Raw genomic sequence first — 17,748 nt, 5'->3', positions numbered from 1 at the left:
CCGGTTCCCCTGCATCGGCAGGCGGACTCCCAACCACTGCGCCACCAGGGAAGCCCCCTTTATGTCACTTTAAATGTTCCTACCTGGACCCCTTGACTAAATCAGATCTTCTCTGTTATAGCTCTCTGTACTGTTCTTACATAAAAGCTCATTAAAAGCACTGGAAAGTATCTTTCTTTATAGGTTTGTTTGTTAATGTCTGCCTCTGCTAAACTAAAAGTTCCACAAGGGCAGGGACCACGTCTTTCCCTACTGACTAAAACACAATTACTTAATGAATACAAACGAATATCGCATAAGAAGAAGGAAATGCAGCAAGGGACTGAGGCGGCCTGCTTCTAGGGAGCTTCCTGTTTCAACCTGGGAGGTTGAGGCTGGACACAGGTACAACCTGATGCACCAGCTTAACACACGGTGACTCTGCCCACTGACAGCTTGAGCAGAGATCTTCCCCCTGGAGGGGAAAAGGAAGGAGTGGTGAAGAGCCCTGCTGGAAGCATCCAGGTCAGACAGTGAACAGCAAAACCCCTGGAACATTGCTTCTCGAACTTTGTTGTGTATCAGCTCACCTGGCAAGCCTGTTAAACATGCAGATTCTGAGTCAACTGGACCTGGGAGGGGGGAGCTGGGTTTCCACATTTTTAACAGGCTCCCAGGTGAGGTGATGTCGATGGTGCAAAAAACACACTTTAAGTGGCAAGATCTTTAGAAAAAAATAGATATGAGACAGAATTTGAAACCATCCTTTGAGGTCCTATTTGATATCGTTAATCTCAAGCCAGATATTGGCTGGAAACCCTGGCACAGAAACACAAGGCTGAGGATAAGTGAGCTTGTTGAAGCCACAAAGGGGAAATGGACTCAACAGAAGTTCCAGTCCTGGCTCTCTGAATACCTCATCATGTTACCTCGAGCAACTTATTTCCTCTTCCTGGGCCTCTGGCCAGTGGCACCCCATCACTGATCTGCAGACCAGCTGTGTCAGCACTTTCCAAGGATTTTTCAAAAATACAGATTCTAGGGCTTCACCCTTAGAGATTCTAATTCAGTAGGTCTGAAGTGTGGTCTGAGCATCTGAATCTGTTTAAACCCAATGATTCACATACACATCCAGAGTGGGAAACCATCAGACAAACGACAACCACGGTGGAACTCTCCGTGGTGCTGACCAGTGCCATGCACAGCGGACTAAACACAGACTTAGGGGATCGCTGGGAGGCAATAATTTCCCACTTTGTTTGAGAATCTGAAAAGATGCAGCCATCTTTTGCCCTGCTTGGTTACCGGCTTTACTGGCACACCATCGGTCATCTGGTGCACAGCAGTGACGCCTGATCTAAGGGAAAAGAGAAAACAATTATGCCCAATTATTTCCAAAATCAATGCATTTGAGGCATCTGCAACAGTCCCCGAAGCAATGGTAAAAGACATGATTTACAGCTCTCCAGACCTGCCTGCACACTAATGGTAGTACTGAGGGAAAGGCCCCAGACAGCAAAACCATTCCTTATTTGATGCCCTAGTTGGAAGAATGCCTGTGTGAAGCCCCAGTCTGCACTTTCAGTGGGGATTCCCCACTGTAAGAGGGCAGAATGAACAGAGGACGAGGGGAGGGGATAAAAGGCGGAAATGAGGATTAAGCAGAATGCCAGGGCTGCCTGGCTGGCTCATTTTTCTAGCTTCCCCCAAAGATTTATGCACCTGTCTAAAATGAACTATGGATCCATTACCCAGTGCACTGAGCTGCTTTGAACATCAAGCAGCAGAAGGTCAAGCCCAAATGACAGTCCACTGCTAGCTGAAAACCTACTACCTCTCCATTTTTACCCTTGTCTTTTAAAGGGAGCTGAGTAATTTTACTTTGGTTGGCAGCAGTGGGCAAAAAATTTTATTTCTTTGTTTGTTTGTTTTTTAGTTGCAGGCCAAAGAAATTCCATACTGTTCAGTTCATAACTTAATATCTCCTATGACCTGGGTAACCTTTCCAGGACAGTTCTAGTGTTAAATCTCTTCTACTGAGTATGTTATTCAGAGATCATCAGAAATTATCTCTATGTTTGTTTAAGTGTACGTCATCTGTCTTCCCTCTTCATCCCCTTCTCCCCACCCCCCGAACTGTTAAGCCCTATGCAAGCAGGGCTCTTATCTGTTTAGCCTCAGTGGCTGGCACATAGTAGGTGCTCAAGAAAGAGCTGTTGAACGAATGAGTGAATGCATGATGCTCCTCTCAATAAGTCTGTAGACCTCTGTGCAGTTCTCTGGGCCAGTGTCTCCTGCTATTCATCCTCCACACTGCTTCCCAAGAAGGCTGAGAAGTCAAGCTGCTCCACGAACTCTGCCTTCCAAAGTGCTGTTTCCTTTGCCTGGAATTCCCCATCTCACTCAACAGCTGGATCCTGCTCATCCTTCAAGGCTCTGTTCTGAAACGTCTCTGATCTCCCTCTTTCCCTTCTCCCCCAGGCTGGTCCCCCCTTGCTGTTTTACCTACACACACTACCCATGCCCTTTTCTCCTGGTGACAGTGCTATAATCTTCCCCTGGGAAATCAACCTTTTCCCACTCTCAGACCATGGGGTTGGGATGGGATTGATTCCACCCCTTGACTCAAAGCTGAGCACATGACCTGGCCAATCACAGTCATTATTATTGACCCTGGAATAGGTACAGGACTGAGTCCCCAGTGGCACTCACTGGGCCAATGAGCAACAGTGCTGAGACCAGAACACTGAAAAGAGATTTACTCTTTCTGCCTGAGCTGTTAAGGTGATATAGAGAAAGCCTAGAGGTGTGTGACTATCTTTGCCATGAGAGGGGAGCCTGCCTGAAAATGCAGCCAACTCAGAAAAAAAGCAGATGGAGAGAGAAACAGATAGGCAGGCAGATAAGAAGCAAGAGAAACAGACAGGCAGACCGATAAGAAGCAAGACAGCAAAAGAGAAAATGACTGGCCAAAATACTGACCTCTGATGATGTCACTGAGCTCCCGAATCCAGCCATTCCTGAAGTCAGACCTCAACTTCTCAGTTACAGAAGCCAATGAGACCTCTTTTTAAACTAAAAATAGTTTGATTTTGGTTTTTATCACTTGCAGGGAAAAGCATCCTAGATGATATACTCTCCCCTTTGCGCCCCAAAAACCCTGGATTTAACCTTCCCCATAGCTCTTACTGGGGACGGGTGATCTACCAATTGCCCTATGAAACTGTGAGCTCCCTGAGGGCAAGAAACACATCTCATTCACCTCAGTAGCCATAAGACTTGGTGCACCATAGATACGCAATAAAGATTTGTGAAATGAAAGAGTGAAAGAATGTTTATCTGTAAATTAACAAAGCTTTCCATTTATTTGTTTTACTTTAAGGGCCTTTCTGACAAGAACCCTTAGACTTCTCAGGGTCTTGGCTATTTCCAGTCTGCTCTACTCCCCTGAGTGGTTGTTTTTCAGTTCTCCAAAGTCAAAGATTCCAGAGATAACAGGAAGGGGCAGATCCAAGGTGTTGAGAAAGCACATGGCCCAGGGTCCTAATATTACCGTGCTTCTTGCTCACCTGGACTTCATCCAAGGCTGAAGTCATCACTGGATCCCTACACTGGATCCAGGTGAGGTCCTGGAGCACCAGGACATAAAGGATCCAACACATGCCTGAACCCATTAATTTTTCATGCTTCTGTACCTTCGCTGATGCTTTCCCCTGACTGAGTGCCCTTCCCTTTCCTCTCTACTTAATTCTTCAAAGCTTACATGAAAAATTATCTGCTTCAAGGACTCTGCCCTGAACACTTCCAGGGATGACAAGTTCAAAAGGCTTCAGAGACCAGAGGCAAGAGAAGAGAGTCAGGCTGGTGACCCAGGGAGCACATGCCCCATCTTAGGACCAGCCTCCATTCAGCTCCTGCCAACTGTTGCCACAAGAAAATCCAAGATAATGACCAGTCTCCCCTTGCTGGGCAGCCCGTGTACTCTGAACTGAAGACATAGGTTTATTATTACTGTTGTCACTGTGACCCTCATCACCATCATCATCATTAAATACAAACTATGTCTCAGGCAGAATGTGCCCTGTGTGCCACCAGCTGACAACTTCTGGGCTGGGACTCTGTCCAGGGCACGAAATAGGACTACAACACCACAGAGTACAGTCACCTAAGTGTGTCTGTCTTTCCTACAAGGTCCTGTCTCTGCAGGTCAGACCCCACATCTCCAGGTCTGCTAATGACTCTCTCAGTCCTCAGTGGCTCTGTACTAACCCAAACCTCATTGGCACCAGGTGCAGACGTTTTGTCTATGCTCTGGCACGTGTCTCCCTGCCCACCCCATCGAGCCATCCTCCACATGGCAGCAATGTCTCCACAATAAAAATGAGATCGTGTAATTCCTCTGCTTAAAATTCCTAAATGGCTTTCTCCCCAACACACACACACACACACACACACACACACACACACACACACACACACACCCCTCCACACATACACCATGTTTAAACAAATCACTATAGTTACAAAATGTACAGATGCTACAAAGGGGAAAAAAACTCTAAAACATTGGGCTGAAAAAGCCCCTAATGGAGGGAGAGCATTTATTCTGGGTAGCTGGGAAAGGGTTTCCTGAGGAGGTAGAATTTAAGCTGAGGGCTGACAGATGCAAAAGACCAGTCGTAGGAAGGGTGGGGGATGGAGTACTCTCGAGGAACTGTATGTGCAAAGGCCCTGAGGCATGGAAGAGCTTGAGGGTTCAGGATCTAAGAGGGAGACATGCACGGTGGCATGAGGTGGGGCAGGGATAACAGTTCCTCGGCCACCAGGACACTGAGAGGATTAGATGAAAGTGTGCAGGCCAAGTCCTTGGCACCAGGCCTGGATGGAGTTAGTGCTCAGTGAATAGCTGCTATTCTCAGTAAGATGGGTGCTGATGTGAAGGAGGGCTTGTTTATCTCCTGCTGCTAGGAATAAGGCTGCCCAGGTCAGGAGGGAGAGCTAAAAGCCAGCCTCAAAGCCTTTATGATACAAAACAGTTCCTTTTTCATGGGCTTATGAGGATCAGGCACTTAACTCAAAAAAGCTTCTAAACTAAATACAAAAAGAACTTCGCTTTCCCACGGAAGGCAGAAGAGCTGAGAAAGTAATGACTAGAAAGTTCCAAGGAGGTGGTTAACCTTAGCGTAGTAGTAGAGAAGACCAGCTCTCCAAAGACGCAAAGGAAGTTGTGTCCAACACTTCTCAGACACTCAAGGCTTTCTGGACCCCATCTCAGGGAGAGGAGCTGTGGAGGGGTTGACTCTGGGTGCACATTAAAGAACATAACCTGGGGCCTCATGTTCCTTCGTGCAAATAACCACACACAGGACACACCCCTCCACACATACACATACACCTGATCCAGCCTCTACTGATAGCGGACTTCATGCTAGTGTCTTGGTGTGTTGTGTAGAGTCTGATGAGAAGTCGTTGCTCCTCTGGGAAATTGGACCAGTGAGGAAGCAGACGTGTAAACATGTGTACGCACTAAAGCATTATGGGGGCTGTAAAGGAAACGGGTGCCAAGCACGTGGGAAGCACAGGGAGGAAGAAGAGGTGGTGGGCTCTACTGTGAGGGGAGCGAGGGAGGCTTCTTGGAGATGAAGACAAGAGTTATATCTTTTAAAAATAATGCACAAAGGGACTTCCCTGGTGGTCCAGTTGTTAAGAATACACCTGCCAATGCAGGGGACATGGGTTCAATCCCTGGTCTGGGAAGATCCCACATGCTGCAGGGCAACTAAACCCCGTGCGCCACAACTACTAAGCCAGTGCTCTAGAGCCAGCGAGCCGCAACTACTGAGCCCACACGCCGCAACTATACCGAGCCTGCGCTCTAGAGCCTGTGCGTCATAACTACTGAAGCCTGCACGCTCTGGGGCCCATGTGTCGCAACTACTGAGCCCACGTGCCACAACTACTGAAGCCCGTGCGCCTAGAGCCCATGCTCCGCAACAAGAGAAATCACCACAATGAGAAGCCCACATACCACAACGAAGAGTAGCCCCCACTCGCCACGACTAGAGAAAGCCCACGTGCAGCAACGAAGACCCAGCACAGTCAAAAAAAAAAAAAAGAATGCACAAAGGGTGGCATCCAGAAAACATAAAAGGATCATAGAAACCAACAAGGAAGATACAAGAATTCCAGTGGAAAAATGACCAAATGATATAAACAGGCAAGAAAGGGAAGAGGAGATATGAAGGGCCAAATATCATGAACAGATCATCAGCCTTATCAGTAATCAGGCAAATATGTGAAAACCATGACTAGGTACCATCTTGTTCCCATTGTGTTGACAAAACATAAATTACAAGTGTAACGATGCCAAGTGTTGTTGAAAACAATGGGAATTCTCATCCACCTGGTTGGGAGGGAACACTTGGTACCACCACCTGGGAGTGCAATTTGGCAACAGCTAGGGAGGTTGAAGACAAGCATGCCCTATGAGCCGGCAACCTCACTCACAGGTGAGGTTTTTTCCCCAGCTTGCTAAAGATGAACCAAGATCACAATACACGGTTCTCAAATGTTAATGGGAGTACTGAAGGGGAAGCTAGCGATTATTCTCACTTATTGGAGATGTGAGTAAAAGCTGAGAAATACTCTTCCGGGTTGTAATTTTTAAGCACTTGTCCAAAAATGTGAGGGGGAAAAATCAGATATAACGTGGGTTAAGTGTATTCAGAAGGCCTTCAGAGCTAGAAGGAGAGGTTAAATAATGATGTACAAGTTATTTAACAGCCCCACAAATATTTGAGGCAACAATGCCCAGGAGTGAGTCAAGTGTGTTATAATTCATGTCAATTTCCAAATCAATGGGTCCCAAACTGCTGCGTCAGAGGCCTCACCAGAGATGAGTAACGGGGAGCTGACCCATTCTGGCTGGTGAACTGCGGAGGTGGGGGAGGCCAGAGCCCAGGTGTGTCACACGGCATGGCTAATGCAACGTCACTGTAGACCCTCCTGCAAATATTCTGTGTTGGGTCTACATCCAGCTGGCAGGTAGGGCCTGAGAATCTTTCTAGGAGCAATTATCGAAGAGCTGTAAGTGTTAAATGATAAAGGGAACTGAGGAGAAAGGGAATTGGAAGTCGTACAATGCTGACGTCACACACTGATTTCTATGTAGCTTGAGTTCATTTGTTCATCAAACATATTTAACTCAGCACCTACTATGAGCCAGGCACTGGGTGAGATGTTGAGAAGACAAAGACTCATCAGGCCTGGTTCTGCTCTCTAATTCCATGGCTAATGGGGGTGGGGGGTGGGGGAGAGGGCTGTGCATCAGGCAGACCAGAGGCAGCATGGGAAAGGAACCCAGAGGAAGGACGGCTAACACTCTCAGTTCAGGTAAGGCTTCCTGGAGGAGGTGGGACCTGCAAGGTCTGTGACCTGAGATCACCAAGATGATTCTCTTGGAATCAAACTCTCCATATGCTACATGCAGAAAACATGGGGGAATGGGACCAGAGCAGCAAATACACCTCTAGCTGCTGGCTCTGGATTATTCGTTTATAAAATGACCTTGATTTTGTTTAAAATAAATGTATTTATTTTATTTATTTATTTGTGGCTGCATTGGGTCTTTGTTGCTGCGCGCGGGCTTTCTCTAGTTGTGGCGAGTGGGGGCTACTCTTTGTTGCAGTTGTGTGGGCATCTCATTGCGGTGTCTTGTCTTTGTTGCAGAGCATGGGCTCTAGGCGTGTGGGCTTCAGTAGTTGTGTCATGTTGGCTCAGTAGTTGTGGCTCGCGGGCTCTAGAGTGCAGGCTCAGTAGTTGTGGTGCATGGGCTCAGCTGCTCCGCGGCATGTGGGATCTTCCCGGACCAGGGCTCGAACCCATGTCCCCTGCATTGGCAAGCAGATTCTTAACCACTGCGCCGCTAGAGAAGTCGCATAGTTTTATTTTTTTTTTATTATATTGAAGTATAGTTGATTTTCAATGTTGTGGTAATTTCTTCTGTACAGCAAAGTGACTCATTCATATATATATATATATTGTATTTTTCATATTCAGTTTAGTTTTAATTTGCAGTTCCCTGATTGTCATTAGTTAGATCCAGTGTCCTTCATTCCTTTGTTGCTCATTCAAATTTTTCTCCCTTAAATTAGAGGGTACTGTTCATGACCCTTGCTCATTTTTCTCTTGGGATGCTTTCTTTTTTTCATCCTTCCTCTCTCCCTACCCTCCCTCCCTTCTTCCTTTCTTTCTCCTTTTCCTTCCTTTCCTCCCTCTCTCCATCCTTCTGTTCCTTTCTCCCGCACCCTCCTCTCTTTCTTTCTTTTTAATCATCAGAGATTTGTCATAATAGCCCTTATAAATTCTTCTCTCAGTATGAGACCTGTTTTAAATTTTATTTATAGTTTTATTTGTCATATAGTTCAAATTTTGATATGAGCAAATACAATAACCTACTTATTTAGGAGTCATCCTCCTGTGTATTTCTTAAGAAATCCTTTCTTATCCCAAGTTTCAGAACATGTTCTTCCAAATATTTATCTAATATATTTTTAAGATTCTTTTCACATTTTGAAATTTAGTCCATCTGGAATTTATTTTATTTTACAATTTTATGTAAGGATCATATTTACTTCTTCTCATGTAGAAAGCCAGTTTTTCCAGCGTTATTTATTGAGTCCATCTTTTCCCCACAGAGTTGTGTTTCTATTGTACTTCTATGGTATAAAAGTTTGTATATATGTTTGAGTCTGTCCCTCAACTCTTTATTTTTTATATAGATCTTCTTATCTATCCCAGCATAAAACTAGCAGCAAATACACCTCTAGCTGCTGGCTCTGGATTACTCGTTTATAAAATGACCTTGATTTTGTTTAAAATAAATGTATTTATTTTATTTATTTATTTGTGGCTGCATTGGGTCTTTGTTGCTGCGCGCGGGCTTTCTCTAGTTGTGGCGAGTGGGGGCTACTGTTTGTTGCAGTTGTGTGGGCATCTCATTGCGGTGTCTTGTCTTTGTTGCAGAGCATGGGCTCTAGGCGTGTGGGCTTCAGTAGTTGTGTCATGTGGGCTCAGTAGCTGTGGCTCGCGGGCTCTAGAGTGCAGGCTCAGTAGTTGTGGTGCATGGGCTCAGCTGCTCCGCGGCATGTGGGATCTTCCCGGACCAGGGCTCGAACCCATGTCCCCTGCATTGGCAAGCAGATTCTTAACCACTGCGCCGCTAAGGAAGCCCTGACCTTGATTTTTTAAATTGGACTTTAATTTGATGTTATAGAAAAGTCCTCCCAAGAACTCCCCACTCATTAAATATATATCCATATCTGCATATGTACACTTATACATAGTCCAGGTCTAGGCCTCAGCCCTGTCTCTCTCCTGAGACAATTTTTCTGGCAAGGTGACTTCGGCAACTGCTCTCCTGGAAAATATCTTAAGAGGCCTTTACTGTATTAAAGAGAAACACAAATGTGTGATGTATAATGAGCCCAATTTCTTTTTTCTTCTTATTTAATGCATTAAGTACTGGGACTATTTACACAGTGGTGGCAGAGTGTCAAATAAGAAACAACCTTGCGTTTATGGCTTCATTCGGCTGGAGCTTCTTTTCTCTCCTAAATTTCTCTTGGAAAAACTTCAGCTTCAGGGGATGGTGTCTGAGCTCCTTGCGTCTCCGTTCCAGTTGGGTGGCGGTATCTGCACTGCCTTCTGGATCTTCTTCTACATGAGGGTGTTCCTGCCAGAATCCCGTGAGATGTTGTATCTCCACAGAGAAACCTCTGGTAACAGTGACTTCCTGCAGTACCAGCTCCTGGATTTGGGTGTGGGTTTAGAGGCTTCTGGACCAGGAGGCACAGTGCCATTAGAGTGAGTCTGACTCAATCCCTAATAGGAGCCACAGGACCTTGGGTGGTGTGTTTACAGCATCCGAGCCCGGTTTCCTCACCTAGAAGACAATTTTCTACAGGGCTTGGCAACAACTGCATGGTGAGAAAATGAATACAGAGCCTCCAGTATATACGACAAGCCGGGCACAGGATGGCTGGCATTACTGTACACAGAAACACAGGGTGTGGAGGTTCTGGATGGACCACCTATATCAGGCTCGTCCACTGCTCGGGCTCAGAGTCCCAGCATCCTCTACAGTAAGGACGCGCTTATGTGTCTGCTTGCTCCATCTCACGACCAGACCATATGTCCCTTTAACAAACCCATACGTAGTACTTATCACACGCAAGTACAGTTGTGAGCAATTTAGAAACAGTACCACCTTAAATCCTCATAACAGCACTAGGAAGGAAGTGCCATGACCATCCCTGTTACACAGAAGGGAAAGTGTGGCACAGAGAGGTCAGATAACTTGCCCAACGCCACACAGCTAGTGAAACAGCAAGAACCTTTTTTATTTTTTTTTTTTTTTAACTCTCAGGGTTGGCAAAGTCCTGCAGAATGAATACATACACAAAAGAATGAATGACTGACTCTCCATACACTTAGGTTTATCAGGAAAGTTTATAAGCCTTCAGGTCAACTATGAAGGCAGCAGCTCCTGGCTCTAAAAATGGTCCCTAAGTGAGGGTAGGCGGTATGTGAGGCCTGGATGGTTCAGCAGAAGGGAGAGGCAACCGGGGGCCCCGGTGTCACCTGCTCCCTGATTTCTACACCAACAAGGTTAAGAAACTGAATTATGGGGCTTCCCTGGTGGCGCAGTGGTTGAGAATCCGCCTGCCGATGCAGGGGACGCGGGTTCTTGCCCTGGTCCAGGAGGATCCTGCATGCCACGGAGCGGGCGGGCCCGTGAGCCATGGCCGTGGAGCCCGCGCCTGCAACGGAAGAGACCACAACAGTGAGAGGCCCGCGTACCACAAAAAAAAAAAAAAAAAAAGAAACTGAATTATGGAATCAATGTAAATATCTATCAACTGCACAATGGCTAAATAATCTACTCACCCACCCTCCAGGGTCCTCTGCAGCAGATCTGTGGTGAGAGAGTGAAGGCTTAGGGCTCTGCAGACTGTCTGCCTGGGCACACACATCAGCCTTGACACTGCTGAGCGAGATGACCTTGGACAAGTCACTTTACCTCTCTGTGTCTCCATTTCCCCAGTTGTAAAGTGAGGTACTAGTAATGTTCTTTTACTCCAGGCAAGGAAAGAGGCACGAGGTAGGCAAAATAATGCCTCCCCCAGAGATGTTCTCACCCTAATCTCCAGCACCTGTGACTACATTATCTTACATGGCAAAAGGGACTTTGCAAGGTGTGACTAGGGACCTTGAGATGGGGAGATGATCCTGGGTTATCTGGCTGGACCACATCTAATCTCAAAAGTGGAGAACCTTTCCCTGCTGTGGTCAGTGGAAGATGTGACTATGGAAGAATGGTCAGAGAGATGCAGCGTGGAAGACGGCAGAAGGGGCCACAAGCCAAGGAATGCAGGAAGCCTCTAGAAGCTGCAAAAAGGCCAGGAAACAGATTCTCCCCTGGAGCCCCCAGAAGGAACCGACCTGGCCAACACCTTGACTTTAGCCCAGTGAGACCTGTGTCAGACTTCTGACCTCCTGAACTACAAGACAATACATGTGTGTTGCTCTAAGCCACCAGGTCTGTGGTATTTGTTAAGGCAGCCATAGGAGCCTAATGCACATGCACTGAGGAAATGGGCACAAGGACGGGAAGGACGTCCCCTGAACTGCCTGCGTCCCCACCTGCTCCCTCATGTGAGATTCAGCACCAGGACTCCTGCTGGCCCTTCGAGCATTTTCCCTCCTGCAGCAAGCAGCTCTTCTTCCCCCTCCTTGCTCTTCTCCAAGTGCACCGGAACCCTCCGCCAGCCCACAGGATTCACTAGTTTTTCTCCCTACAAGAACCTGAAGCTTGTGAAGGCAGAGACCATACTTTAAATCATCTTCGACTCCCCACACCTAGCAGAACACCCCTGCACTTGTAACATGTTTGCCAAGCGGAAGAATTCATCAGCCTCCGCGTTCCTCCAGATGCCGGCTCATTCCCACTGCTGGCTGGGGTCCTGCCATCATCCCTGGGGCTGCATTGCAATCTATGCCTCTCAGGAGCTGCAAAGGCGCTTTCCACGGCTCAGCGAGTGCCCCTCGGTTCCTCCACCGCACACTGGTGTATGTGTTTTTAATGAGAATTTTAACGCATAATTTCTCCAACAAGTTGAATTATCTGCAGCCCGGGGGAAAGCGATTTGCCTTGTCTTAGTGCCAAATGAACTTTCAGAGACCGACTCCATTATCCTAAGAAGGAACGATAGCCCTCAATTCTCATTTGCTCACTGAGCAATAATGTAGACTTTTAGTAGCAACATCAAAAACACGTCCTCCACCTAAGCCCTCACGCCAGCAAAATCCTTTTGGACAGCGAGCTCCAGTCCACACTCTCAGGTTGCTAGGCAGCCCGCTTTCCTGTCTGCAAAGGCTTGCCAGGCTCTTGCCCATTCTGCAAGAAATATTCAGCCAAAAGTGGAGTGGGAACAACCTCCAAAGATACCCTGAAAGTTATTCTACTCACTTTTGGAATTCAGATTTTTTTGAATTTGTGCCAAGACACAGTGAAGTAAAGAAGAACATAAAAGGGAAACTTCCATTTAGTTTCTGTTCATTTATTCATTCATTCAGGCCACGAGTGTCTCTGGTGTGTCAGATTCTATACTAGGAGCTGGAGAGAGAAGTGAACAGAAACAGAGCCAGGCCCTGTTTCCTGAGCTTCCATTCCAGGGCAGAGAGATGGACGCTACTCAGGTACACAAAGAAATCATTTCCACTCATGGTATGTGCCAGAAGAGGCTGGGAGAAAACGAAAACAGAGTAATGGGCTAGAGAGTGGCATTGACAAAGGTGCTGGGAAAGGCTTCTCTCTGAGGAGTGGAATTGAGCTGAGACCTCACAAGTTGGAGGTGCTGTCCATGCAGAGATGGGGAAAAGCTGTTCCAGGCAGAAGGAACAACAGGTGCAAAGGCCAGAGAATCCCATGGAAGTCTTAGGAGGTCAGAGTGGCTGGGTCTGTAGAGGGAGAGGAGCGGGGCACGAGTTAAGGTAGGGGAGGAAGTGGGGGACCTATCAGGGGACACCTCACAGGTCGCAGCAAAGAGTCCTGAATTTAACTGGTGCCGCTGGTGGGTTTTAATCAACAGTGATACAATCTGACTGACGTTATACAAACCTCACTCTGGCTACAGTGAGGGAAAGGGACTGTAGGCAGGGGAAGAATGGAAATATCTTTAGCAAGTGCTCTGGGCACCCTGCCCATTTATAACTAAACACATACGTGGCATATGGAGGTAAAAGAAATGATTTGTTGAAGACAAGTTTTGCATCCAGAAACTATAAAATGTGTAAATTTAATCAATTTTTTAAAAGTTCAAACTGGGGTTAAGATCACATTTTACTTCTAAAGCTGGGGAAATATCTAGAAATGCAGGCTAGAAAGATACTCATCTGATGAATTTTAAAAGGCTACGCTATGTTTAATATGTCCTTGAATACTGTCCAGGACTGTGGATTCTGGAGTCAATCATTTAATGGGTCCAAGGCTGAGAGCAACAAGGTGCATGTAACTCAATCCACCCACGGATGTTGTGTCAACGTGCCTTAATGGTCCAAGCGGGCAAGCGTTTCACTGGTGAAGTGATCCAACCACAGAAAAGATTTTGATGTAGTACATTTGTCTGGGTCAATTTAGAATCAAAGCTCTCTAAAACATTTGCCCTCAGGGTATCAAAGCAGGTACCCTGAGCAATCAGAGCCAGGTGGGGCCAGCGCAAGCTTGGCCTCTAAAGAAGAGCTCATCGTTGGCCTCTGTTGGGCACTGAAGTCCTGAATCCTGACTCATTCTGCCCTTGAAAATCAGACAGATCCTGAGATCTGTCCTGGGCATCAGCCAAAGTGTACTCGGGGGGTGGAGGATGGGCTGTGGGGGAGTGGAGGGAGTCCAACTACAGTTGGACCCTGACCAGCCAATTAAAAGCTAAAGGGCCGCACAGACGAGAAAAGAGGCTGAGACCCCAGGACAGGTCTGAGCTGTCAGATTCCTGAGTAAGAGAGGAAACTGTCAGATCCACCCCTGACCATGCGGGGCAGGACCAAAGACCTAGTTAAGAACCAGCCAGTGCGTGTGTACGAGCCCGTCATCACTGGGCCAGACCCACCAAGATGGTACCTTAATGCCAAGCTCATTTATTTGCAAATAGGGTTGTCCTGGGTGCCCTATTAATACAGATTTCACAGGCGAAAAGGCCACTGCTGCTGTAGGTCAGTCCCAGATCGACAGGGATGGGAGGACGGGGAGCAGGGCTGCAGGTGACCCACCTCAGAGGGGAAACTCCCTCGCGGTCCCTGCTCCTGGCACAGCAGAGACAGGACTGCTTCATACTCTTAAGTCACGGAACTCCAGAAAGCCCCTCCTACCCCTCAGGCCTACGCTTCATCTCAGTAAAGCTGAGCCTCGAACACCAACATACTTAGGACTGGTGTTATTCTTGGCAACTTTGCCTTGTCTTAGTAAGTTTTGCGTAACTATAAGGCTTGAGGAGAGATGGAGTGGGGAGGGCGTCCCTTTGGGCTGCAGAGAAATCATTCCGCAAGTGTGGGTCCCAAAGGTGTCCATATCCTAATCCCAGAGCCTGAGCGCATCTTACCTTACATGGCAAAAGGGACTTTGCAGAACTTGAGGTAGGAGATGATCATAGATTATCGGGGGCGGGGGGCGGGGGGATGGGAGGGCACTGTGGTCACAAAGGTCCTTATTAGAGGAAGGGGAGTCAGAGAAGGAGATGTGACTACTATCTAGACAGAAGCAGAGACCAGAGTGATGTGACTGCGGCTTTGAAGACAAAGGGGGCCCCAAGCCAAGGGCCTCTAGAAGTTGCAAAAGGCAAGGCTCCTCTGGAGCCTCCAGAAGGAGCGCAGCCCTGCCCGCGCCTTAATCGGAGCCCAGAGAGACTAGTTTTAGATAATAAACCTGAACTGTTTTAGACCACTAAATGTGTGGGAATTTGTTACAGCAGCCATAGGAAGTGAAAACACAGTGAAAGACAGACATGTCCCCCGTTCAGCCTTGTATAATTCCCTCAGTGAGACGCACACGGGCCGCGCTCCCTGCAGGTATCGTGGAAGGGCTGCTTCCGTGTAATGCTCTCTGCAAATGAGAACATCTTACAGGGATAACATGCTGGTTATGTAGAATTTTGTTCTGTGACGTTTTAAGACATTCTGGATGGGTCCCAAGATTTGTATGAGCCTGCAAGTCATTCGATTAAATCAGTATATAGTCCCCCCACCTCTTTTCATTAAGAATTATTGTACTCCTTGCTATGAACAAGTATAGAATTTCTAAGTCTTCCGTTTTTATGGGCTCAACTCTACTTTTCTTCAACAGAAAAAAAAAAAAGAACAACAGGTTTACTCTGGGCCTGAGATAAACCTGCTTTATAACTGTTTAAATTATGTTCCAGCACGCCCTGATGTGATCAGGTTTCTAATCTGGTTTAAACACAGAAATCTCTGAAGATGTAAACGTAAAGGTCAATAACAGTTTTCTCTCTGGAATTCCCAAGTGTGGGGAGTGGGTTATGGAAACTCCTGCTCTGGGTTTTCTATGATAAAGACTGTAGGGAATCCTAGGCAAGGCGCCTCCTCCAGAGACAAACTAGGAAATTCATGGCTAATGGAATCTGCACAAGCTTTGTCAACGTGATGGCGCTTGGTCCCCACACTTCCTGTGCTTCAGCACCACCCAGGGAGCTCGTTAACCCACCCTGCTGGGCCCCAGCCCCAGAGCCTGTAATCCAGCAGGTGCAGGATGGGGCCTGAGAATCTGTATTGCTAACAAGCTCCAGGTGAGGCCCACGCTGCTGATCAGGAGCCGCACTCTGAGAACCACAGGAGGAGAGGGATGCCTCCTATCCAAGGCCCGTTTCCTCCCAGGCCCTGAGAAGGGTCCACGTTACCTCATCTGATTCGACTGCCCCTGCCAAGCTAGTTAATACGCTGCAGTTGATGAAATGTCTCTGTCTCCTACCTGACAGGAAGCCAGGGGTTCTCCGGCTTGGCTGCATCCAGGAGCCACCTGGAGAGCTTTTAAATCCCTCAGTGCCCAGGCCTCACTCCAGACCAATGAACCCAGGATGGGGCTGGGGGATGGGCAGGTCTCAGAGTTTTTAAAGCTTCCCAAGTGATCCAAAGCACAGCCATGATGGAGAACGGCTGCAAACGTGATGGAGGACAGAGCAATGCTGACCGGCTGAGGCAGACAACACAATGGGGCCCGACGCCCGGCTCGGCTGTCATCTTCGGTGCCCCTTGCACTGTGACACTTAACTGGTGCTCAGTAAATGCTGGCTGGATGAATGAATGAACGCTAATCGCCCAGCAAGCATGCGCGCGGCAAGCGCCTCCTTCCTTCAGGGTACTTGGAGGATACACAGAAACAAATTAGGTCATTATCAATGACTAAACTTCATGAGGCAGTAATAATAAAAGGAGCTCCTCTGAGAAAGCCCTGCCTGGGAAATAACTCCATATTTTTAAGTCCAAATAAATATCATGACAACCATGGATAAAAACTAGAAAACATTTTTTTTTTGGTCCAGAATAGGAGCTGGCAAACTATGCCCCACAGGCCAGATCCAGCTGCCACCTCTTCTTAAAAGTAAAGTTTTATTGGCACACAGACACACCCATGTGCATCCATACTGTCTGGAGCTGCTGCCATGATAGCAGAGCCGGGTATTTTTGGCTGAAATGGTACGGTGCGCAAAGCCGAAGTATTTACTCTCTGGCCTTTTTTTAACAGAACAGGTTTGTCAGCCCCTGCCTTAGAGAAATGAGAGGACGGACACAGACGAAACATAATGCGATCGTCTTTAGGTGGGCGGAATGATGGGTGACTGTTTTCTTTATTCTTATTTTTTCTCATATTAGCCAACTTTTTGAGTTAAATAAAGGAGCACATATGTTTAAATCACCAATGGAAGGAGAAGACAGAGGCACCAGTTGGAGAGTTGCCTGGCCCCGGGCAGTGAAGGTACCTACCTTGTTTCCAATGGCCTTTTTGGGTGGGAAGTTGTAGGCCCTCACTTGAGGGTATTTGTTCTGTAACTTGTGATGCAAACTCCTGAACTCCGTGTACCTCCGATAGACGTTCCACTCGTTGTCTTTTATCCGGATGTAGACCTTTCAAGAAAAGGAAAGAGAAAGAAAATGTAAATGTCTCTTAAAGCTCTCATTACAAAGGGGTGGGATTCTGGCAATGCTCCCCCCCAGGAAAACCAGCTCTGCAAGAGCAGGACCACACCCCACCGCCCGTGTCACTGGAGGCCCAGCGCCGGCACAGAGGAGGGACTCAGTGTACTGAGTGTACCAATGGGTACACGAGAGAATGACTCCATCAGGCAGGCTGCATATTCATGAACATCAGTTTCCCAGTATCAGCAGAAATCGGCAGCCCAGTGAATCTTAGAGACGCATTTTTCATACTTTTGTCACATGCATATTGTAATGGTGACAGATTGCGGGGGAGAGACCATTCATCCTCGCTGGCCATGTGTTTCCTCTTCTGTAAAACGGAGCTAACAGCACCTCCTCCCAAGGTGGTGCACAGAACAGTCAGACATAGAAGCCATGCAGCTGTGCCTGGGATCACACAGACCAGCACGTGGAGGGGGTGGGATCAATCTCGGGAGGGAGGGAGGGAGGGAGGGAGGGAGGGAGGGAGGGAGGGAGGGAGGGAGGGAAGGAAGGAAGGAAGGAAGG

The 17,748-nt window shown here is 47.4% G+C and overlaps 1 protein-coding gene across 1 annotated transcript in view; it reads right to left on the bottom strand.

Moving 5' to 3' along the window:
- The window catches only part of LOC102994318 (sorting nexin-29), a 497,441-nt gene that overhangs the window by 81,326 nt on the left and 398,367 nt on the right, over window positions 1–17,748 (bottom strand). The window contains exon 10 of the mRNA XM_055089742.1: window positions 17,029–17,169. Within this exon, the coding sequence (XP_054945717.1) occupies window positions 17,029–17,169 (141 nt within the window). The remainder of the gene's footprint in view (window positions 1–17,028; window positions 17,170–17,748) is intronic.

The sequence above is a fragment of the Physeter macrocephalus genome, chromosome 14 (assembly GCF_002837175.3).
Source record: "Physeter macrocephalus isolate SW-GA chromosome 14, ASM283717v5, whole genome shotgun sequence".
Classification (NCBI taxonomy): Eukaryota; Metazoa; Chordata; class Mammalia; order Artiodactyla; family Physeteridae; genus Physeter; species Physeter macrocephalus.
Note: the sequence above shows the minus strand (reverse complement) of the source record. Positions and strands in the feature narration are given on the sequence as shown.